Source organism: Prosopis cineraria, unplaced genomic scaffold, assembly GCF_029017545.1.
Source record: "Prosopis cineraria cultivar Desert tree isolate PC_DT_omini unplaced genomic scaffold, ASM2901754v1 PC7, whole genome shotgun sequence".
In the NCBI taxonomy this organism is placed as follows: domain Eukaryota; kingdom Viridiplantae; phylum Streptophyta; class Magnoliopsida; order Fabales; family Fabaceae; genus Prosopis; species Prosopis cineraria.
This window is the reverse complement of record NW_026555338.1, coordinates 32,393,374-32,418,276: the sequence shown is the minus strand read 5'-3', so window position 1 is coordinate 32,418,276 and position 24,903 is coordinate 32,393,374. Positions and strand designations below refer to the sequence as shown.

General features: G+C 30.1%; 2 protein-coding genes and 1 long non-coding RNA gene across 8 annotated transcripts; 2 read left to right on the top strand and 1 right to left on the bottom strand.

Moving 5' to 3' along the window:
- The first annotated feature begins 10,287 nt into the window (after window positions 1-10,287).
- LOC129316274 (uncharacterized) lies at window positions 10,288-14,778 on the top strand. Of its 4 annotated transcripts, XR_008594728.1 has the most exons (6): window positions 10,288-10,387; window positions 10,472-10,581; window positions 10,691-10,867; window positions 11,093-11,252; window positions 11,678-13,781; window positions 14,019-14,778. It is a non-coding gene; the product is annotated as an uncharacterized LOC129316274 (long non-coding RNA). The 4 variants fall into 4 exon arrangements; XR_008594727.1 differs by having other exon boundaries at window positions 10,341-10,581; XR_008594729.1 differs by having other exon boundaries at window positions 10,341-10,581; window positions 10,673-10,867.
- Window positions 14,779-17,498: 2,720 nt separating this feature from the next.
- On the top strand, window positions 17,499-19,893 carry LOC129315114 (bidirectional sugar transporter SWEET2-like). 3 transcript variants are annotated; one of them, XM_054958663.1, is made up of 7 exons: window positions 17,504-17,790; window positions 17,890-17,994; window positions 18,115-18,151; window positions 18,239-18,455; window positions 18,548-18,706; window positions 19,280-19,399; window positions 19,495-19,893. In XM_054958663.1, exons 2-7 carry the CDS (start codon window positions 17,934-17,936, stop codon window positions 19,606-19,608), a joined length of 708 nt encoding a protein of 235 aa, XP_054814638.1. In that variant the 5' UTR covers window positions 17,504-17,790; window positions 17,890-17,933; the 3' UTR covers window positions 19,609-19,893. The 3 variants fall into 3 exon arrangements, with proteins under 3 accessions (XP_054814639.1, XP_054814638.1, XP_054814637.1); XM_054958662.1 differs by having other exon boundaries at window positions 17,504-17,994; XM_054958664.1 differs by lacking the exon at window positions 19,280-19,399 and having other exon boundaries at window positions 17,499-17,994.
- Window positions 19,894-20,611: 718 nt separating this feature from the next.
- LOC129316747 (uncharacterized) lies at window positions 20,612-21,574 on the bottom strand. Its single transcript, XM_054961130.1, has 2 exons — window positions 21,071-21,574; window positions 20,612-20,733 (listed from the first exon to the last, which is right to left on the bottom strand). Exons 1-2 carry the CDS (start codon window positions 21,572-21,574, stop codon window positions 20,680-20,682), a joined length of 558 nt encoding a protein of 185 aa, XP_054817105.1. The 3' UTR covers window positions 20,612-20,679.
- Window positions 21,575-24,903: the final 3,329 nt, after the last annotated feature.

Below are 24,903 nucleotides of genomic sequence, written 5' to 3'. Positions count from 1 at the left end.
CTGTCTCTACCACAGGCGCTTCACACTGTGGCTAGGGACTCTCTTCCCTCAATTTTGGCAGTCATTTATGACTTATTTAATTTCTATTTCTATTTTTTGTTTTAAAAACTATTTCGTAGTACAATTTTTAAAATTATTTTTTAAAACAAAATAAAATAAAATTATGTTTAGTTATAATAATTTAAAAACAGTTTTAAAATTAAAAATGAATTGATAGTAATAATTATAGATGATTAATGATGATGATTTAAAAAAATTGTTAAGATAATTATAATCTTCAATAATTAAATGTAATGTATTTTTAAAATAAAAAAAATGAAAAGAACTTAAAGTTAGCCTTGTTTGTTTTCTATTTTTTTAAAAAACTGTTTTTTATTTTTAAAAATAAAAAATTTAAAAATTTGTTTAAATAAATATTTTTGATTTAATTTTTTCAAAAATTTTTTTCATTTTTTATTTTTAAAATATATTATATTTTATTATTAAAAATTACAATTATCTTAATCAATTTATATCATAAATTATTACCACTAACATTTTATAACAATCACTATTAATCTGTTTTTTTAATTTTAAAATAAAAATAGTTTTTAAAATTAAGATAACTAAATGAATTTTCATTTAAAAACTATATTCCAAAACAGATTTTAAAAATAAAAAATATAAACAGAAATCAAACAGTTTTAAAAAAAATAAAAAAATTCGTTTGGTTGCGTTAATTTAAAAATCAGTTTTATAATTAAAAATTAATTGATAATAATGATCGTTGCTAATTAATAGTGGTAACTTATAATATTAATTTTTTAAGATGGTTATAGTATTCAATAAATAAAATGTAATGTATTTTAAAAATAAGAAAAATAAAAAATAAATAAATTTAAAGTGTTTTTTTGTATTTTGAAAAAAAAATTAAAAAAATAAATTTAAAATATTTTTATTTTTTAGCAATAAAAACAGTTTTAAAAACAGTTAAATTCAGAACACTTATGTTTTTAATTTTTTTTGTTTTTAAAAATAGAAACTAAACAGGATCCTATTTAAAACTTTTTTTATTTTATTGTTCTAAAAACTAATATTTTGTAGAGCATGTTTTGCAAATAAAAAATAATAATAAGAGGTATCTTTCTCATTGCTCTTTTGTTCTCCATAACAATAATTTAAGAAAACTTAAAATTTTTTTTCTATTCTTCATAATAATATTTTATTTTTTTTTTTTAAAATAATTTTTAAAAACATATTACCAAATAAATTTTTAAATTTTTTTATTTTGAAGAATAGAAAATTATTTTCAAAGCAGGTTACCAAACAGCCACTAATTTCTTTGTTTTTGTTATTTTTGTTTTTTGCCTTTTCCTCTGCATTAAAAAACCAGTTATTCACAACTTAATTGTCATTAATAAGGATTATGGATTACTCGACATCATTTATTACTCATTTTATAGGATTGTAGATCATATTCCACGTTAGGGTAAAAAATTAAATGTCTATGACTATAAATTTTAAACACTTTTATATATTATTATACTCAACATTTTTTTGTTTTTGTTTTCGGCGAATTCTTCCGGTGAGGCACAATGAATATGCTTTCCCGAGTATACTGTCTAATCTTTCAAGAATAAATGGTAGATCATTCTTAATTAGATTGACACATAGAATAGTTAAAATTTAAATCTCTAACCACTGAGAGTCCATGTATACCAATTTTAGTTCATTTATAGTAAATTTTATTTTACCTCCGAAAAAATAATTCTTATTTTTTATTGATTTTTAAATAAAACATGGAAACATATTTTTCCATTTTAAAAGAGTCTTTTATTGAACTAGAAATAATAATAAAACGTCAACATATCTTGATCAAATATTCAAATGTATGATGGTAAGTATGTAAATCAAGTCATTGTCATTGACTAGAAATTTATGTCTCATTCATTTTAGCTTATTTCATAAAGAAATCACTTATATTTTTTTAAAGAAATTATTCTGTGAATTTTTATTATATTTATTTAAACTTTTAAAAATAATAAAAATATGAAGAAAAGCAAATTTACTATTATTTTAAAAAATTACTTCAAATAACTTATGAAAATAATTTAATATGATATATGAAAGATAGTGTCTGAAAGAGGTGGGATATGAAAATATATTATAAAATTTTAAACTAATATAATAAGAAATCATTTTTATGAAAAAAAAGTAAGGAAGGCAATATAAAATTTAAAAATAATTAATTAATAATTACTTTTTTATTATTTAAAAATTATTTATTTTTAAATTTTAAACAAACGGATCCTTAAAATATGGTTTATTTACTTACGGGTTTCACTAACGTAGTCATGGATGGTTGTGGCAACATGCACTCACGACACGATGTCAGATGTGAACATAGATAGAGAGGTGACGGGATGTGGCTGTGGCAAGTAATGCAGGGATGATAATGAAATGAAAGGATGATATATCAGTAAATTATTAAAAAAAAACATTTTTAGTCAAAAAAATGACACAGTTTTATACATAACAACTGAACCGTATAGGCCAATTTTAAGAAAAAATAGAATAAATTACCGTGAGTTGAAACAAATATTTGAGATAAATTAATATTGTTCTATTAATCCAATTTTAAATAATTTAAATTTAAATCAGTCAAATAATTAAATATAAATACCGAAGTCATGCAACTTAAAAAATAGTATTTACAAACGACTTTGATAAGCTCTCTATAGAATTATAGACTAATAATAGTTTATAGGCGTGCTTTTTTTTTTTGCACAAAATCTAATATAAACTATATTTTTTTATTAATATCAAAGTCATACCAAGGCAAATAAAATCAAACTAAAGGAAAAAAAAAGAAGTAAACGAATAAAGTTAACTTAAAAGGTTAACTCTTGAAAGTTTTGAAGATAGGATATATGTCATCAAAAGGCAGAAAGTTGTTCACTGCATCCATCTTGACTAAAGAGAAAGATGTCACTAATTGAGTAATATCTTCATTAATAATCAGTGAAGCCATCAATTTCTCATTTGTGTGGAACATTAACTTCGACCATACCAAACCAAGAGGATCGAGTTGGAAATCTACATGTCATTCTAAGCTGCAATAATCCACTAGAGAATGGAGCGAAAGCAGTCTAAAGCAAAAGATGAATTCGGTAAGCTCCATTGCTTTTTCCAAGTTAAGCCCATGACTGATTCTTTATTAAGCAACACAGTAATTCGAATCTCAGGACAGGTGAGGTATTTTTATGGAGGAGTCGGATGTTTGAAGGAGAAACATGCACATATTCGCTTGAACACACATAAAAGGATCTCCTATTCCGATTACATGCATCATGAAGAAAGAGGTACTCTTGATGAACTTTCCTTATAACACATGATACCCAAATGCTTTCCTGTGTGCAAGGATGAGTTCTTGATCTGCTAAATAGTGTGATGATTACGGTCTTTATTAGCATTTCATTTTTCTTGCTTGTCAATAAGCAATTTGAGAAAGTCGTTAATGGCTTATAGAGAGTCAATTGCGTTTCAATTCTCAACTTTAAGACCAATAGAACCAAACCAGAGAGCTTTAAAGAATGGACATTGAACGAAAAGATGAGATAGAGATTCCTCAGCAAGGCATCCAAAGGCACATTTCCCATTGATAGGTAAATGATGCTTTGCAATAATATCGTTTGCGGGAATCATTTCATTGAGAAGCTTCCAAACAAACAGTTGCTTCATGGCAAGATGAATCTTCCAAAAATCAGCCTAAAGGAAGGGACTTGAATCATGATGGATGACACTACGTTGAAACTATTTAAAGCATTTGTTCATAAAAAAATTCCCCATTCGAATTTCCCAGCCAGATAATCTTATCTTCAATCTCATTATAAGAAAAAAAAAAAAACAAAGTATGAGATTGCTTTTGCAGTTTCTGGTATAGAGATTAATTATATAAGATGAAGATTCTATTTAAAGGGCTTTCATGGATCATTTGAGGTGCTGAGCAAATCCGACACCACATGCACTTCATAGCCATTAGGAGAGGATTGGAAGTTAGTTCTGTGAGGGGCTATTTATGACTAGAGCCAACTACCCACCGTAGCTTTGAAGAAATTAAGTTAGCCTGATTCAATATTCCTTTCCACATCCAAGAAGTTATAAAGAATTCTAATCGTACATTGGGAGCTCAAGTCAATGTACTTCCATTGTTGATCCCACCAAAGAGCTATCAGAAGCATTAATAAGTCTCCAAAATTATTTTGCAAGGAGGCTTTGGTTAACAAGATGCATTTTGTCTCGAACCTAAACCTCCATAGTTTTTAGGTCAAAACAAATTAGACTTCCTTATTAAGTGCATACGTTTCTTTCCTTCAGCAATTACCAAAAAGAAGTCAATACACATAGCATCAATCTTGTCACATACATATCTAGGCAATTTAACACAAGACATCTGATAGATGTTAGTAGCTGGAGGAATAAATTGAATTAAGGCTAACCTTGGTGCTTGAAAAGCATGGGAATTTTCTAGGAAGCTAATCTCTTGCTTATAGCCTCAAGAATTTGATTAAAAAGAACAGATGTATCCTTTCCACGATCAACCCACGTCCTAAGTTATTTGCCTAATTTATCCTATAGATTGACTCCAAAGAAGGAGGCCCATTCGTTCCTGAGATCCATTTGAGTGTTAGGGCTCACAATAAGAGGGGATTTTTGAAGATTGATTTGTTGCCCAAATAAAGAGCAATAAACTCCCAACACAAGTTTGGCTGCCTCTAAACTACCTTATGTACTCTTAAAATAGAAAGGAGAATCACCTGCATAGAAGAGGTGAGAGACAGGTTTGGCACTTTGACAGATTTTAGTACATTTTCAATTACCTTTTTGCTCTTCGTTTTCAATTAGATAGCTTAGAGTATTAGCTGCTAGAATGTAAAGACAAGGTGAGAGAGGATCACATTGCCTGATTCCTCTTTTTGGATGAATAGATCCTGAAAGGTATCTATTAACCAAAATTTGACATTCCATAATGAAGACATATTGATGAAGTAAATTGATCCATTCTTGTGAAAATCCCATTTTAAACACGCGCGCGCGCACATAATGGTAGAGATGAAGTCCCTTGATAACTTATCAAAAGCTTTGGAAAAATCAATTTTAAAAGCTGCCAACTTCCTTTTTCTTACACCTGCATGATAAATCCGATACATCAAATATGAAACAAAGAGGATGTTGTCTGTAATGAGCCTGTTTTTCAAGAATGTAGATTGTGAATGAGAGATGAGATCCTTTAAAACCTCCTTAAATCTATTACGAATTGTTTTAGAGAAGATCTTATATATGGCATTACTTAAACTAATTGGACTTAGATCCTTGAAAGTCTGAATTTTTCCTCCCTTAGGTATAAGAGTGATGTGAGTTTTATTTATAACCATTAGAAGAAATTCAGAATTTCAGATATGCCTAACCACAGTGATAACATCCTCCCCTACAATACTCCAATTTTTTTTTTTTTTTATATAGAAACCAGCATGAAATTCATAAGGGCCTGGAGCACTATCTTTAGGTGGACCAAAAGTAGCTTGCTTGATTTCACCACTAGAAAGATTTTGAGACAATAAAGAGATATTAGCAGCAGAGGGAGTTGGCATATTTACCCCTTGTAATATAAGCTATATATATATATATATATAGTTGTATGGATAATTATATTGCGTTATCTATGATCGCTAGTTAAAAAAAAAATTGCGGTATAATATTTTATTCCACCGTCCACCTCCAAATGAGGTGCTGTGCATGGGAAACGACTAGCATAGCTTTGTAAAGAAGCTATTTTGCTTGTTAATTATTTTTGTTGACCAAGGGTTTTTATTAAAATTTATTTCGCTTACAAACTGAAAGTTGTAACTTGCAAGAAAATCCCCGTATTATTAACTGTTAATAAATAATTTAATATGAAATGACATTTTTAAAAAATAGGACGTCAAGTATAATTAAAATTTTAATAAGTGAATAAATAATTTAATTTTAGGGTTCTCTAAAAAATCCAATTGTGGTTGGAACGTAATTTATTTTTATTTATTTAATTTTGTTCTCTATCATTTTCAAGGGGAAATCGAAAGCGATGGGAAATGTTGTCGATGAATATGTTTTATATTTTTCGATGCATGTGATTTGTATCTTTCTCTCGTTCCCCGTAATGACAACTCATCTCTTTGAAAATAATGGTTTTCCTTTCTTTGTATCAAAGCGTACAACCATGAGGTAATTAACCACTTTTATACAGTAAATGTGTGGTTGACAGAATATAATATTATTTGCAAACACTTTTTCTCAATGTATAATAAGTTCTTTTTTACCAGGAAAAAAAACAGTTTTCTAGATTAATTGCTTACTCTATTATTATTATTATTATTATTATTATTATTGATCATCACATGTGTTTCTCTATTAAAAACAATCTTATTTGAGGATAAACGTGAATATTTTTTTTAAGTGAAATTTGAATCTTGTTTAATAATGTTGCGAGAGACAAACCCATTTCACTAATATTCTATTGTTATTTTAACACTCTTATTGTTATATAGTATCAATGTATTTCCTACATCTTACTTACACGATGAAAAGGATAAAACCTAGTCCATATAAGGTGTTTCTTGATATTACATTATGATTTTTCAATTTTATCTATCAATACTTTTTATTATTAATCTCATAAAGTGTGTTGAAGGTTTTAATACGAGTAAAAATAAAAATTTTGGATACTTTTAGACGACTTTAATAATGCTATAACAAAATTCTCTCAATATGTGTGGACAAATTGAAATATCATATAAATAGAATAAGAAGAGTATATGTGTTAAAGAGAATGACCTAATTTCTCTCTCTTTGTCCCAAAAAAAAAAAAAAAACTTTTCCACTCTCATTGTGGATCCAAGCACCTTCATTAGGACCACTAGCATGGCCCTCCATTTCAATTTAAATTGATTCTTGCTGTTTATTAAGATTAATTTTTAAATATTTTTAACATTATATTTATTGAAATAAAAAGTATAATTTTAATATTAAATCTGGACTATGTAAAATACATTTAAATAATTAATTTATAAAATTTATAAATTTTTTAATATTAAAATAAAATGCTAGATTAAATCTGTACTATCAAATTGGCAATGAACATATTTATTGAAATTTTAAGTTTTTTATAATTTTTATATTAATAAATGTAATATTAAACATAGTTAAAAATTAATTTAAGTGAACAGCAGCAGGGATCAATCTGAATTAAAATGAAGGGCCAAGTTTGGCCCTCATGAGCTCGCTCGTCACCGAATGCAAATCGCCTGACATGTGGAAGGATAATTTTCCTCAACACCATGACACTAGAATCTTTGACAGGGAACGGCCTATTTGATTATATCCGAGAACAGATTGTCATGTTTTTCACAAGCAAAATTTGAACCCATATTATTATTGTTGTTGTTGCAGTTATAAGTCGTGCCTTTACTAATTTGGCTAATTTTTATTGGCAAATAAATTTAAATTTTAAATGGAATTCCCTTATGTGAACAAGCAATGTTTTAATTTATTTAATTAGAGTCTGAGTATATATTTGTTTATTTATTTTATTTTCTTTTTATATAACCATATACTTACTTAAATTATATAGCTTAACATTATAGCACTTGTGAGTTAGAAGTCATTTATGGTTATTGTGTACTTCACTTTAAATTATAATTGTTATAATTATATTTTTTTCATTTTAAATTATAGTTGCTGTAACTCAATAATTAAATTTATTTATTCATGTTGTTTTAATTTTAGACTTAACAAGTTATGTAATTTGATAAATGTTATTTTTCAAATCTCTCTTATATGTCTTGTTTGCTTTATTCAGACATTCCAATCTGATCCTATCTCATTTAGTATTATTAACTTCTTGAGACAAGATGGTTCCTTCTATCTCGTGAAACATTCCTAGTTTATCCTATATTACAATGATATTAATGTATTTTTTTAAGGAATTATATTAATGTGTTGTATTGCTAATGCAACACATGAACTGAGCCTTGAAAACAAAAAACTTACTTTCTCATTTAAAAAAATATAAAACATTTTTTAAGAGGTCAGAAATTGAATAATGTAAGACATTTTTAGTGTTTCAAGGTTAATCATTGTTTTTTTAAGGTACCCCTAATGAATAAATTATTTTATGTTTATTTGATAATAAAACACCCAACTAAATAAGGGTAAATATGCAAAGATAATATTAGCTTAAAGACAAAAGTAATTACTCTATTAAAAGGTAATATTTAATTAAAAATATCTCATATTTTGTAATAGTGAGAGTATATGATAAGGATGGTTTAAATTTATATCAATACCTTTTTCTTTGTTGCTTAAGGTATCTTTATGGCTGACAGTCGTGAAACTAATTTATCAAAAAATTTGAACATAATTTAAGGGATTGTTCTCTTTTAAGTAATGTTTTTTCATACACACCGCTAACAATTGAACCATAAAATAACGTTTAAGGAGTCCAAGCCATTATTATCTGTATGTTATATCAATACTTTAAATCTTGATTTAACTGAAAATTTAAAACTTATTTTAAAATAAAAATATAATAATTTAAAAAGAATAAGTTTTTAGAGGTAGGGGATGCAGCCACAACACAAACCAGAGCGGGGGTTGGGTCCATGACTATAATTGAGGAATGAATACGGTGTTTGATCGCTGTGAGCTGTAACCAAGAAAAACACGATGCCCTGTTGCTGCCACGCGCTTTAAGTATAAAATATACCAATGGAATTGATAAAAAAAGATGACATCGGTGGCCAAATGTCATCCACTATTTTTTTTCTGAAAATAAGAAATGCGTCAGCAAGGCACCCTCTGTTTAACTTTATTTTCATCGTATCACCATTACCAGCGATATTATTTAAAAAAAAAACAGATGATTTAAATTTAACAAGCAATCCTTAATTTCACTCTCAATAAAATAATTATTTATTTTTAAATTAATTTTTTTATATTTATTTCTTTTAAACATTTTACAATAAATATAAAGCTATTTATTCATAAGGACACTCATAAGGACACTTAAAAAAAGTAATAATTACACCTTAAAAGATTAAAAATATCTTACATTTTTTAATAAAGAAAGTATTTTTTTGTAAATAAACTCAAAGCTAATATTAAATTAGATTTGCCAATGAGATTAAAATCCAATAGAAGGAATTAATATCTTATAATGTGATGATTTATAATCAAATCCTCCCTTAAAAAATGTATCCATATTTAGTGCCTAATTAATTATGTCTAGAATATATCAATATAACATAAAAAATAAAAATGGGCTACATGGCTTCATCATGGCTCCTCTCACGAGACACCAGTCATATAAATGTGGCTCCAACGCATGCTCATTTGGCTAGCTTTTATCCAAAGCCATGTGTGATTCAAATTTTTTGGGCAAATTGCATATTTGAACTCGTTCTTCCTTCTTCTCCCTTCTTTTCTCTTCCTTTCACCTCTTCTCTTTTCTGGTTCAAGATCTGCCTTAGCATCCCATACTTCCTCCGCTCAACTTTCTCGTCCGTGGGTTATCGAGGGAGAGAGCTCAGGTGCAGATAATGAGACAGAATTTTGAAGCGTAAAGCGATGAAAATCATATTATTGAATCTTGATTAACGAAACTTAGCATCTGTAATTGTTCCTTTAAAAAAATTCCACTCGTCATTTTTCACAAAATTATATATTAAAATTTTATAGTATAATAATTTTAATAAAACACTAAATTAATTCAATAGTGAAATGAAAATCAGCATTTACAAAATCCTTCTACTCCAACTTATATATTAGAATAGAATGTAAAATATTATTAATGTCACTGATATGGGGTGGCAATATATTTTTAACAAAAAATATATAATTAAGATTAATAATATCAATGATTAATGTGAAAAATCAATAATAATTATATAAATTATAAACATGATTTTAATAAGCCTTAAAAATGTGTCTTAATGGTCTAAAATTACACAAGGTATTGATACTGATATTTTCAATATTTTAGGCTTTAGTATAAGAAAAGGTAAAAATGAAAAGTGAGACTATAAGAGGGATTTAAAATAGGCTGATGGAGTACAAAGTAGTATGTTGTGAATTTCACTATTATTTTTTATGTGGATAATGAGTTCAGCAATTAATGTTACTTTTTATTTTCTTGTATTTACAATTAAGTGTATAATAATACAAATATTAATTACGCGCTCGCACACACATGCATGCAACAGGGTGTTGAGAAATTTTTTGGAGGGCTAAGCTAATTGCCTCACTTGCCTTATAGCTTACACGGCCTTACTCGGGAGTGTGAGTTCTCACGGTGGCCACCTCGGAGCAACAGGTTCACGCTTTGAGTGTCTTCAAATTTACTCGCATTGCTCTGTGTCTCTCCTTACTGTTCTTCACTTCTTCCATTTTGATCTAGAAGGAGAGGCCGTCACATCCTTAATTCTTCATGTTCAGTAGCCATCTTTCAGTGAGTAGATGGAGCTTCGGGTAAATGAAAAGCAGCAAAAACATCAAAGCTCAGAAGAGGTGGATTTATTTGCAAACCTTGGTGGTTTTCTTTTTCTTTTTTCCCTTTTATTCATCTCTTTCATCATGAATTTGACTCTTTTTGTTCAAGAAATTGTTGAATTATCAGGTTGGCGTAGTTGTTTGAAGCGGAGCATGATGTTGTCAAGGCTCTTGGGGGAAGTGGGATTCAGGTCATGGTGGGAATCCCTAATGAAATATTGTCTTGGGATCTTTCCCTTTTGTTGCTGATTTGTGGGTTCTCCAGAATGTTTCGTCGTTTATTTGAATGTGGTGTGGATATCAGGTTGGTCTTAGCTCTATGGTTCTCGATCCTCATTTTACTTTTCATTTTGTTTCTTGAGAAAGCAAGAAGTCCATTCTCTCTTTGTTCAATATGCTTAACTACTTCATTTAAGATTAATTTTTGAAATAATAGTAATTACCATTAAGATCATAGAAGTACCAGAGTATATTTTCATTGCTTAACTACTCTATCTAAGACCTCTGTCATTGGGGTTTCTTTGCTTAGCTGCTTTATCCTAGAATCATCCACAGCTCTACATCTACTAAGACCAATGGTGAGATGTAGTTGGCAACTAATTGCCTCATTGGGCCTTTGATAAGAAGAGAAAGATGAACTTCTATTTTTTAGAGCAGGAGACTTAGCAGAAATCAGGTTCCCATGAAAGGTATTCATCACTGTTGCTCTTTCCATTTTGCTTGCTCTTTCGTGATATATTAATTAATAGTACATTCGTAACCAGCGAAGCTTAAGATGAAACTGAATAGTAGAGCTATATCCTCTAAAATTACTTCCGCATATGCTGATATATATATGTATGTATGCATACATGTATATACACAAGTCGAGGGAAATGTATCTTTTCAAAAAGAGTAGTTTCTTTGTATTCTTGGATGTGAATAGTTAGACAGGAGGTCATACTATTGAAGGAAGTTTTAGTCAATTCCATTAAATTATTTAAAGATGCCCTTGTGATTTAGAGTCTCTTTTTCTTTAATTTATAATTCAACAATTCCTGTAAGGTCTAAACATTCCTCGACCTCTTTTTCCAAGTGTTGAAGAAAACTCATATGCTCCTCCTTCATAATGCAGATCAAGGGAGAGATCAAAATATTACAGAATCTTTGTGAGGGCCTAATATTGTATAGTTGCCTGATATTGTTAGAGACCAACAATCGAAGGCTCCAAGCCTAATTTTTGAACATGTCAACAACACTGATGTCTCTCTTGGATTCTGCCATGTGCTTCCTCAATTTTCCTATAAGGAGTATCGATATTTTTTCTTGAGTACATGGTTGTTGATTATTGCATTTGATAATTATTCCTTCAGTGTGGAAATTATCTGTATAACTACCATCTATATCTGTCATGACAGTGTCTATAGCTGTTTTTTGTGCTCGGAGCAGATGCAGGACTTGAGAACTTGCTCTCTCTTTTGATGTTATTTCCATGAACTGTGAATTTTTTTTCCAACTGTATAAATATTTGCTGAATTTGTCCTAAGAATAAAGTTATTTTCATGTCATATGGCAAAGGAAAAAAAAAGCTATTTCTTTAGTTTCCCTCCAAAATTAATCTTTTGTGAACCAATGATTTTCTTTTGAACACTTGATTTGGTTGAACTTCCAATGGTTCCATCATAGATGGCTTGAAGAATATCTCCTTCCCTAAAAAGCAGATTTTCCAAAATGAACTTTATTTAGTATCTTTAGCGCCTCATCGTTTAATTTAATTTCTTGAGTTTTTATTGAGTCAATGTTGTGCTGCTTATCAGCATTTAGAAAAATCAACATGTATTTCAAAAATTATGTTTTGCTAGCATACTTGGTTGTGATCTCCAAGCCACATGAACTCACTAGATGACATGTAAAAATAGGGCATTCTTAATTGAAGGCTTATTTTTTGAAATTAAATAGATTATAATGAATGTTGCTCTTATGGCTTCTTGAGTGGTAATGGTATTTGTACTCTTACGACAAATCAAAGAAACACTTTGATAAATTTCGTATGCATATTGCTATTTGATAGGGGCCCAGCACTCTAAATCTTTGATTAGGTTGGACCCTTTAACCATCAATTTTAATTTGAAGTTATTTGCTGTCACTTATCTTTTGTACCTGTATACAAATTTGGAAGAGGTTGAGGACTTTTCATATATTAATGCCTGGACATGATTGCCACTTTTCTATGTGGTTTAAATTTATTTTAGATTTCCTTACTCTTAATGTTTTGATCTTTGCAAGATTACATTTTCCTATTTATTTGGGGACATTTATAATTATAAGCAGCTTCATTTTTTTAAGTGAAATAAGCATTTTCATTTATTTATGTAGCTTTGACTCTAAGGAGGTAATAAATAAATTTATGTTATAGTAAGTTTAAAGCATATATATCATCAAGTTAATTATTTTCACAATATATTTCGCAATAAAATATGTTGAAGTTGCAAAATTTCAGTGCAATTTTTAAAGTTTTTAAAATTTATAATTGCCAATTAATTTGAAACATGTATATATTGAGCAAATTAAATGTATTTTTTCATGTTTTATTTTCTTTGGCGTTAGGATGTTACATGTATTTTAAATTACTTATCATGAAAGCCCAGCAGATGGCATAATCTTAGACATTGTCGAAACAATTCTCATCTCATGACTCACCTTTTCTTGAAAGACTTTTAAACGCAGAAATTAAAATCTCAGCTTCCGTGTGATTGGGCCAACATGATAATTCATGTTGGATACTACGCTCATTTTCTTGAAGCAAAACACTTGTAATCAATTTAGCTATTACATGTTTTTGTGTAAATGACTTTAACTGAATTTGTGCAATGTTGTTTGTGAATATCTATAAAAAGTTATTTGCTTGGGAGATTTTGTATTGTTGGTATAATTCAATCCGTTAGAGTGGAATGGCATTTTCAATCAAAGAAGGGCATTAAAAAAGCACAGAAACATGAATTTATAGATGCAGCTAGAGCCAGTACATCAACCATCACTCCCACTGATATCTGGAAGAAGCCATGGAAGAGACGCCCCTTGCCCATAATCAAACACTTTGTGTGGCGGATATTATCAAATGCTGTGGCAACCAATGCAGCTCTTGTCCAGAGGTGGAGTTGGAATGTTGAGTTACGCCCCATCTACAAAGCTGATCCTGAAACTGTAGAACATATGCTTTTTTTTGTGCCCTGGATGAGGTACGTTTGGTTTGGTTGTGATTTATCGTTTTGAGTTGATCCATGCATGATTTCTTATTTTCAAAATTGGTGGCTCAGTATCACTGGCTTGAATAGTCCTTTTATGGACTACGATGTTTCTCATATAATATGGACCACTAGAAATATCTCTGTTTTTAACCATAATAAAGTGGACCCTTTGGCTGTGATTACAAGAGCTAAAAGTGCTGTAACTGAATTTTGGAATGTGTGGTGTAGATCTGGTCTGGGAGAGGAGGACAATGGCTCTATGCATCTTGAATGTGTTTAGCGTTTTCCACCAAATGGCTATTTGAAAATTAATTATGATGGGGCTTTCCACCACAAAAAAAGTATTGCAGCAATTGGAATTGTCTGTAGGAACCATACTAGTGAGTTCCAATGGGTATTTGTGGAGAAAATTAAGTCCCAATCAGCATTTATGATAGAAGCTATGTCCCTGAAAAAGGCTTTGATGCTTGCCATAGATTTAGGAAGAGATAAGGTTGTGTTTGAGATTGATTGCTCCACTCTTGTTTCTTGTATTCAAGATCGAAGACCAGAATTATGTGAATGGTTTAGTAGAGATGTGGTCTTAGATATCATAGATTTGATGATGCCCAATGCTAGTTTTTCCATCTCTTTCACCAGGCGTGAAGGTAACAAAGTAGCTGATTTGTTGGTCATTGGTGGTTGTAAGGATGTGTATGGGTGTCAACACGTCCACTTCCTTTGCTTAATTTGATAGCTGTAGATGCCATGAGAGCTGGGTCGTCTGCAGAGGAGCATCTGCATTCAGATGATAGAATGGGTATTGGCTGATCCTGATGCTGCACTTTAATTTCGTTGTTTGCTTTTTTTTTTTTTTCGGGCTTTGTTGTTTGTCATTCATTTTCGTTTGGTTATTTGCTTTTGGACTTTCATTGTTGCTTTGACTTTTTTGTGGAGAATGAAGTGTTCAGTTGATACAAAGAATTAAAAAAAAAAATCTTTTTCCAAACTGAAATGAACTATTATATTTATTAAGAATTTATTGATTTTTCTTCCTGTCTAAAGAAGTATTTTTACAATTTAATTTCTTTATATTCAACAACATTGTGGTTATAATAATATGATTTAGATTTTAGATGCTTGGCCCTGATAATTATTGTAATTTTGTTATAATATTTATTTATAAATTATTCTTTAATTGAGTTTATGCACGGGTATGCTTCCCGTCGTACGGCGCATCACAGTGGGGAATAATTGCTAGTTGCAACCAATAAAAGAATGCTTATCAATAATTAAAAAAAAATATTGAATCAGATTTATTATTTTCCTTCTCTTTTATGTGGGCAAGGCTGCTTTTTAAAACACATTCTTTTTTGGATGACAACATGCGAGATATACACGGAAAGGTCAACAGCACTTCGTGCGAGGAGGAGAGGCCAGACCAGATCAATATAGTATTTAGATTTTTTCCATACTTTCTCCCAGAATATTTTTCCATATCCAATCTTAATTATTTATTTAATTATTATTTTAGTTTAATGATGTGAGATTATTAATTATAATATTAATTTAATGGTTATCGTTAATAAGCATTTTAATTTTATTTTCAAAAACATTTAAGTAATGAAAACGGATAATTTATTTATTTTAATATTATAATTAACAATATCATATCATTAAAGTAAAATAATAATTAAATGAATGGTTACGATTGAGTATGAAAAAATTTATTGGGAGAGAGTAGGAAACAGACTCAAATCCGACCAGCATATATGAACACGTAAAAACGTGAATAAACGTGGAGGAAAAAATGATACAGGAAGGATTCAGTCGAATCAGGCTTTATGAACTTGAGTATCATTTTTTTGGTTGGGATAATTTCAGACTCATGAAATAAGAAAATAAAGTTTTATATAATTTTAAAGTAGTGATTTTAAAAATAGATTGGACTGGTCTGACCGTCGACGAGTCCGAAATTCAGTTTAATCAATATATAAAAACTGTTTTGAAGATTGAGCCGTCAGACTGAAAACCAAAATCAGGCTAAAAATAGGATTTGGTTTCAAGAACCGGACTGTTAAAAAACATTTTTTGTTATTTATTTATTTTTTTAGAAAATGATTAATTTTTTTAATCATTTGATGTTATGTTGTATTATGTGGTTTTTTAAGTCATAATAAACTTAAAATATTTGATTTTTTTAAAGTTAAGCAGCAATTTCATATTATATTTAAATTATTATATATATATATATAATTTTTTAGTTTAATTATTATATCATCGGTTTGATCATTGGTCCAATCCAATTGAACCATGATTGAACCATGTGAATCGTAAATTATAGATTTTTGTTGATTCAATATTCAATTCAATTTTGTAAACATTGTTCCAAAACAAACGGTGATTGTCAGAATACTAGTGTGACTTGATCCTGTCAAAGCATGCGATCAAGCTCAAAAGTTCTGGAGCTGGGGATGCCAACTCCCAGTCTCCTGACAATCATATACGCCTCATACTAGCTTCTCATGAAATAATACCCGATCTAGATGAAGAGAAATGAAAGGAGAACAGGGAGAAGGAAAATTGAGAAAAAAAAATTGTCAAAAATAGCAATGTTTGGGAGTTTTTATTAAGATGAAATAGAATGAAATGGCTAGAAGCTTTATCTTATTATTTAAGAGAATTTGTTACAAAAAGAGATTGGCTTGAGATGATCTTTTAAACTATCACTTATCATCATAAACCCAGTTTTTTGACCCTACAAGAGTAGAATGGTTTGGGGTGATCTTTCAAACTATTGCTATTCTAAATTCATTCTTGACCTTCCAATTTGGAGGTAAAAAGTGAAATGATATCATATAAATAATAATATTATAATATTATAAAATTACTTTCATCTTTCTTACCTCCTCTCACTCTTTTGCTCCATTTATTGTAAAATTAAAAAGTATAATTATATTTAATTCTAATATATTAATTTTGTAATTATTTTGAAATAATAATTAAATAAAATTATTTATTCTTTTAATAAAACTTTCAAACAACAAATTGTTCAATTTCATTTTACTCCATCTCATTTTATCTTATTCTGTTTTATTAATGATCATTTTCCTTCGTTTTATCATATATTTTTAAATATAAAGGAGAGATAGATGATAGAAAAAAGTGGTTCTAAGTTTCCACGGGTAAAAAAATGTACTTTTAATTTATATATGGATGATAATAGGTAATTCATAATAGATTAGAATATTCAGATTAAAAAAGTAGAATGGGACTAGAAGCATGTAGCATGCTTATCATCTCCAGAGGAATATCTTATCCTGAAGACAACAGTGATCCAATGACGCGGAAGTTAAATAAGATGATTTGTACTCCTTCCGTTTAAAAAGAATTAAACGTTAAAAAATATAAATATTTTTAATTTTTTAAAGTATAATTATTTTTTTTAAAATATCTCTATTAATAATAATTTTATATTTATTATAAAATATTTAATAGAAATAAATATAAAAAGATAGAGTTACTTAAAAAATAAGTAATTATTTATTGAGATAAAATTTAATTAAAAATTTCATACATTTTTTAGTGAAGGAGTAACAATTTATAAAATTAGGAGAAAATGCGCTTGAACGACCCAAAATTTGTAAGATTGGCCCCACATGACCACATAATCTTCGCTTACCCTCTCCCCAATCGGATCCTACTGTGGTAAGTGAACTTTTGTTTGACATTTTTTTTCTCCCGATGAGCAAGTGATTTTATTTCAAACGTTCTGTGTTTTTTTTTTCTTTTTCTTTTTTACCTGAATCAAACGTCTAGTGTTAAGTTTATGCACATTCTGCTGAAAATATAGTAAACATCAGCAAGTTGTTTATCTGCAGTCCAACTATCCAGGTCATCGTCTTTGAACTGCTCGGCGATATGAGTATGAGTTGATCCTACACAAGGGCTCATGCCGGGTTTTCTGCTCCGATCGTCAACAATTCTTTTTACACTGTAGCATCGAGTGGATACTGGATAAGTATGAAAATCACATGTGGAAAACGTGGATAAATTAACGATTTGAGAGTATTTATGTGTAATGCCTGCTCTGGCTTGGTTTGGCTTTTACCGTTTTTAGGCGTTTCTTGTTGAGGTTTCCCTGGAAGTTGTATTTGAAGATTGATGATTCTTTCTCCCGCAAATTCCGTCTATACAATCTGCAAAGATGCAGCAGGAATCGCCGGTACTTCTTGTCTGGGTCTTAGTTTCTGGGTTTATGAAGTTTTGCTCATGAACCAGCAAGAAAATCTGCATCTTCGGGAAATGACTCCTTTAACCTCTTCTTTTACTTGACTATATGCAGGGAACATATTTGCTTTGGGCTTATTTGTTTCGCCCGTGTAAGTTTTTCTCTGAGATTTCTTGAGCTCAGAAGAACTTAAAATGTTTGCTTTCTCGATTAAAGTTTGCTCTTGTTTGAAATGTAGATCCACGTTTAAGAGGATTATCAGAAATGGGTCAACAGAAATGTTCTCAGGGTTGCCTTATATTTATGCTCTATTGAACTGCTTGATCAGCATGTGGTATGGCTCGCCACTCATATCTTCTGATAATATGATGGTCATGTCGGTCAATTCAGTTGGAGCTGTATTTCAGTTTGTGTACATAATTGTCTTCATTGTACATGCAGAGAATGCAAAAAAGGTTACTCTTCTGAAAGCTTTAGACTTATTCTTGTGATAATACCATAAGACTATTGATTAGATTGTCATAATCTAAGACCTGCGATTTGGTAGGTAAGAATGCTTGGATTGCTGCTGGCTGTTTTATGCATATTTGCAATCATTGTAACTGTAAGCTTGCAAATAACCAATCATTCAACGCGGCGAATGTTTGTGGGATTTCTGAGTTGTGCTACTCTCATATCAATGTTTGCCTCTCCCTTGTTTATAATTGTAAGTTTCAGCTGTGCTAAAATATTTATCCAAACAATTATCTACTCATAGTCTGTGGCGGAACTAGGATCTAAAGTCGAGAGGTGTGAGATAATTTAATTTAAAAATTAATAATTTAAATAATGAAAAATAATAATTACACCAAGACTAAAATTGTAAAAACATAAGTAGATTGATTATCATTTTTCATTTTAGAAAATTATATTGGACATATTAATATGATCTTTTATGTAAATATGCTTTTCATATCTTATCTTGATCATTAAAATATTACACATCTAATAATTTTTTGAGCCTAAATATTTTTTTATTTAGTTCAAAGGGTGCAAAATACAAAAGTAAGGGGTGCAAAATTGTAACATTTATATATCCTACTTGTAATTTTTCCCAAAGTGAGGGGATGCCACCCTCACCTAAACGTGGCTCTGCCATTGCATATAAACTAATCTTAAAACGTATTTTTGTGTGAATTGAAAAGTATCCTTGCTTCATAGTAGCCATCTTATGTAAAATTTTCTGCATCAGTTAGCTTAGTTGATTGACTTTAGTGATGAATCCCAATGTATTTTCCAGAAATTGGTGATACAGACAAGGAGTGTTGACTATATGCCATTTTATCTCTCTCTTTCCACCTTCTTAATGAGCACCTCTTTCTTTATTTATGGATTGCTCAATCAGGATGCTTTTGTTTATGTAAGGTTCCTTTCCTTTTTGTAATTGATTCATATATGTGATTTACAATGCGCATATAACATCACTCAAGCATTCATCTGTGTTTGATTTTCTAGGCACCAAATGGGGTAGGATCCATTTTGGGATCGATTCAGCTGGTATTATACTTCTATTACAAGAGAGCATCTGTAGAAGACTCTAGAGAACCTTTGCTAGTGCCATATGCATGACACATTCGACAAGAAGGTAAAGTCAGATACACATTTTATCTGTTCTTTCAGTTTCACAGCCTGTGATGAAACCTACCTTGGGGCTTCTTGTTGTAAGATCCAATACTCAAATGAAAGACAGTAAGGGGGCATACTATTTGTGCAAATAAGAGGATGCAAATCCTTGCATTCATAGAATGATATTCAATTATTCATTTCTATCTTGATGCTTGATAGCATAATGCCGATACTATTGCCGCAAAACAAAAGTAAACATTCTTTATTGTATCGTTTTTGTTCGATCTATCTTCCAGTGCCAGTATATTATAACACAAGAATAATGTGTTCTCTTTTGCATAATATATTATAACACAAGAAGGAGAGGGAGAAGCTTTATCTCGCTAGATGTGGTTGGCAACATGAATTGTATAATGTGTTAGTTATCAAAAATAAAATTCATTTAAAAAGAATTTGAGCCTGCACACGTTTGGGGCAATTCAAAACATGCATGAGTCGCCTTTCTATGTTAGACTTTGATCTAGATTTTGGAATGCTATTGTTACTTCATAGGTTCTAAATTAGTTTTGAAATATCTGGTGGGCAATGCTATCCCGTTCTAATTCTTGAAGCGACCTTTGCTGACAGTGATCAATGGCGAAAGTGAACCTTTGTTGCATACACATTATTCTTGAAGTAAATAATTTAATACCACTCTTCAATAATTAACTGCCAAATCACATGCAAGCACTAATTATAAAGTTAAATGATCATTATAGAAAAAAGGTTTTTTCATAAATGTGGGAGGCGAGCAATAATTGTCTGCTTCTATATTTTCCAAGTGTTTCTCAACTTCCCAATGTTCTTTGCCTTTTCTGTGTGTATTTCCTTTCTCTGGTTTTACTGCTGTCTATGCTGTATATAGAATTGTGGGTTTGAAGCTTTCTAACCTTATTCAGATGGGTTCATTAATTACCAATGAAAGGGAAATACACTGCTTCGATATGGTAAGATGATCATTGCATATTAAAACTAGATCACATGTCTTTACTGTCAAACTTGGATGCCTTTTACAACTTACAAGGAGTAGGAGAACTAAGATGACAGTAGATCTCTTAGAGTAGTTCTCACGGTACCCACTCTCTTTCCCTGCACAAAACACCCACGAAGTCAGAGATAAGTATGCTAAACTTAATCTAACTCTTTTATTTATCAGATCTACTTGTGAGTCTGTTATGACAGATGACATGAGCATCAGAGCATGTATAACTTATCAGCAACGTTTCATTACATTATTAAGGTCTGATTCTGATATGCCATTTTGATTAAACAAGCTATAAGATCAGAATGATAGAACAATTAGTGGTTCATCCCACTATTTGTCTTTTACTCTCTATGTTTTACCATTAATGAGCTCGAATCTGTTAAGAAGAACCGGGTTCTGTTACCATGCAATGCAAGAATGTCAAGGTGACAGATTGATTACCTGGTTCAAACTTTCATTGCATCTAGTTTCGTCCTCAGAATCTCTAAGCAATCTCCCCTTTTCATCATAGAGAATTAGGCCACTAAACCTTGGCAGCTCACACTTCTCCCCCCTCAGTATAGGCCTTTGCCACACTGCAGACGCTGAGTTATGACTCTGTCTTCCAATTTCAACACTGCCCCTTTCTAATCCAAGCAGCTTCCTCTGGCTCCCTACATTCGCCTTCCATTTGCATGCCCAGCTCCACTGCACCGACCCCATTAACACGCTTTTCACCGAGATCCAGCCACACCTCGGCTCTGACCATTCCATCGTGCTAATTTCAGTCTCACCATTGCCAATGTCAACTTCTTGATGAGCAATTCTGTTCTTCCTAGCCTTCCTTTTGAGCACAACAAAGGTGCAGATTGCAGCAAGTGCAAAGCATGCAGAGGCTAGTATCAGAAGAGCCCCTTGGGTTGAAAGCTTTAGTTTGTCTTCCAAGTCCCACAAGGCTTCTGCCATGAATGTGTGGGTCTGTGTCTGTGAGAGCGTGTGAGGATGTGTAGTAGTGTTGTGAAGTAAGAGACGAGAGTGGAAGGAATGAATATATTTTGGTGAGATTGAATGGAGCGAGAAAGAAGAAATGAGCATGCGGGGTTGTGAAAGAAGCAAGCTTCTCACGAGGGTCCACCGCTAGTTAACATGAGAGTAGAAAGAAGTGCCTTCATTTACATCTGTGGGCCATGCCTTGTGTTTTTTAGCCTTTTAATGGGTTGAGACTTCTGAGGAATCTCACCGTTCAAAGCTAATAAAGACATTACACGGGAAGCTTGTCAATCCAACCCAGCAAGCTAAATAATAATTGATGGTGAAGTTTAAAAAGTTTCCTAATTTTTATTACTAGTTTTTATAATGGTCAAGAGGTTGGCATTGGTTTGTACTTGAGTCATTGATTTTATCACCATCAACGGTGATTTATCATGAAATGAACTGAAACTGCAGCGGCAATTAATATGACTGAATGTTTTTTTTTTTTGTTTATTTGTTTATTTACATTTGGGTGTAAACACTCTTCCAGTGCAACTGCAGTCATGCTTTAGAAAATTTTTCTAGTGCAAACTATGATTTACTTTTGGGTAATGTTTCGTGCATGAAGTATCCTTTCCTGTCTTGCTTTTGGCTGCAATTTAAAAGTGAGTGTTACCAGCATGATTGGATTTAACGTAAAAGGTTAGTCTCTCATCACATACAGAACTGAAATTGAAATTTTCACTAGAAAAAGTGTTCACATTTAGCACCTGATTATGTCCTGAACAAGATTGTCTCTAATGAGAGAATATTAGGATATTTTGTGAATAATAAAAAAGTGAGTTAAAAGTCAAATAGTTCATGTAGGAAATGTGCAGTCTCCTTAAAATTTAATGCAAGTAAATAGGGGTGATAATGAAAAATATTATAATTTTAAAAAACAAATTTGATTTGATTAGTTTGTTAGGTGTGAAATTAGTTGAATGACACTTGTATTTTTATTTAAAGATATCAAATTATACATAATTTCTTTGAGGAATATCCAAACAATTATACCCACGTTTAACACTAGACGACAAATTCTCTGAAGTTTTAAATTTGTTCAGATGATATTTGTTTGGCTAGTTCTAATTTCTTTAACATCAAGGTTAACATGCAATTCAGGTGAAGTGGTAAATCAATGTGATCTAATGAGTTTACACAAAATTTCTATTTTAACAACATCAAGGTTGCTATCAATCTCCTCTTTTGCTTTCAATCTCTTATTCAATCAATGTCTTTTATTATTATCATTATTATCCAGTTTGATTCGTCATCTATTATTTAACAGTTTCATCATTGTATCAATAGCATGGCACGAGGCATTTTTTTTTTAAACAAAATTGAATTAACTGTATTAAATTTGTTTCTATTTAACATGCAATTTATATCTCTACCACATTATTCTTTTATCATCATAGTATTTAAAATCGGGTTGGCCTGATAAACCATTGAATCATTACTTTAATTTGTTTAATGGAATATTTTTTTTATATTATTAGTCTAACTACAATTTGACTACAATTTTAATAATTAATCCTTAAATTATTGCCTTGACTACGGGGGTAAGAATAGATTAGACTCTTGACAGAGGCCTATTGTCTAGTTTAGTTTATTTACTAAATAAGTCCAAGCCTTTAATTAAGTCTATTTAATTAAATAAGTCATGTCCATTTTTTCAAGGCCTAACTTATAAGTTTAACAGGCTAGCCTATATATATTATGTACTATATTATAAACACATCAGTTTCATCTTATGATTTTTAATCAATTTATTCTTTATTACTTCTAGTTATATTTTTAATTATATTTAACTTATATGTTAATTTTAATATTATCACTTTATTGTTATATTATATTATAGTTAGTAAGTCCTTTTAATTCTTATCTATTGTAATTGATAAATTAGGTTATATATTATATATTATATATTATAATAGTTTTAAAGTATATTTGAAATGTTTAAAACTAAAATGCGAGCCTATTTAAAAAGCTTTATTTTAAATAGGCTTGTAAGCTAGCCAAGCTTTAAGTAGACTCAAGCTTGAGTCATTAAAAAAAAGCTTTATATAAACTTCAAGTCAGATTCAGGCCTTTGATTTATCACACAGGTTCAGGTTTATTTGATTAAAGCATAAATTGGTCCAACTTATTTTTACCCTTACTTGATTGATTATTAGTCTAATTTTTTTGAATGGGAAGATAAAAAATCTATTGCACTAAAAAGAAAAAAAAAAATATCCACACAAGTTCAACTAAAACTAATAATTAAATACCCTTCATCAACCTCTATCTCCTAAATTGGAGGTAGTGGTTTATTAGTCTTTTTTTTTTTTGATACTAGATCGCATGATATCCTGTAATATCTTGAGTTTATTATCCAGATTGAATTTTGATCCCTGTGTTGGAAACGTTATCGTAGTTTATCAATCTAATTTTTAATACGTGGTTTTTTATTAAAAAGGATCAACATGGCTCTTGAGATTCAAAACCAAAAGTTGTGGCTAATTGAAGCCCCACCTGAAGTTACAAGACCACCTGAAGTTGTGGCTAATTGATTCATACAGACGGTCAAAGATAACTGTTACAAGGCCACCTTTTCACTCTCTCCGGCTCTTTTATTTCTGTTTTCGGTCAGTCAAATTCTCACGGGCTCTTAGTTCTTTGCTTGATTAATAGGAAATTATTTTTATTAATCCAATATAATTATTAATTTTTAAATCTGATAGGTGGATCATTTCAATATAAAAAGTCTACATGAATACGATTGATAATAAAAATGGGATATAAAGATAAAATATTCAAATTTTCAGATAATTTATTTGTACAATATTTATTGAATTTATTATCACCAAACAATCTGTATTTTTCCCAGTAAAAATGTATTTTTTATTCAACCTCTTAGTCTCCTTTAATATATTCAAAATTTAATATTTTGTGTAAAAAAGGAAAACTAGTATTCTGTATACCAAATTAAAATCTTCTACTCCTTTCGTTAAAAAATGTAATACATTTTTAATTGAATTCCATCTCTCAATAAAGTGGTTACTTATTTTTTAACTAATCCTATCTTTTCATATTTACTTCTATTAAACAACCTATAATAAATATAAAATTATTATTAATAGAGACACTTTAAAAAAAAAATAATGATTACACCTCAAAAGACTAAAAATATCTTACATTTTAAAACATTTAATTCTCTAAAAATGCCTTATATTTTTAAATGGAGGGACAGTTTAATAAAATGTTAGCAACTTTTTTTTTTGCCAATTTTAGGGGCT

What these genes read in the sequence shown, in the direction of transcription:
- LOC129315114 (XM_054958663.1), top strand. Translation starts at nt 17,934, where the DNA reads ATGATTCTTTCTCCCGCAAATTCCGTCTATACAATCTGCAAAGATGCA. An exon ending in AGATGCAGCAGGAATCGCCG is followed by an intron (nt 17,995 to 18,114) that starts GTACTTCTTGTC and finishes GACTATATGCAG; the next exon opens with GGAACATATTTGCTTTGGGC. An exon ending in ATCAGGATGCTTTTGTTTAT is followed by an intron (nt 19,400 to 19,494) that starts GTAAGGTTCCTT and finishes TTGATTTTCTAG; the next exon opens with GCACCAAATGGGGTAGGATC.
- LOC129316747 (XM_054961130.1), bottom strand. Translation starts at nt 21,574, where the DNA reads ATGGCAGAAGCCTTGTGGGACTTGGAAGACAAACTAAAGCTTTCAACC. An exon ending in GCAATGAAAGTTTGAACCAG is followed by an intron (nt 20,734 to 21,070) that starts GTAATCAATCTG and finishes TGTTTTGTGCAG; the next exon opens with GGAAAGAGAGTGGGTACCGT.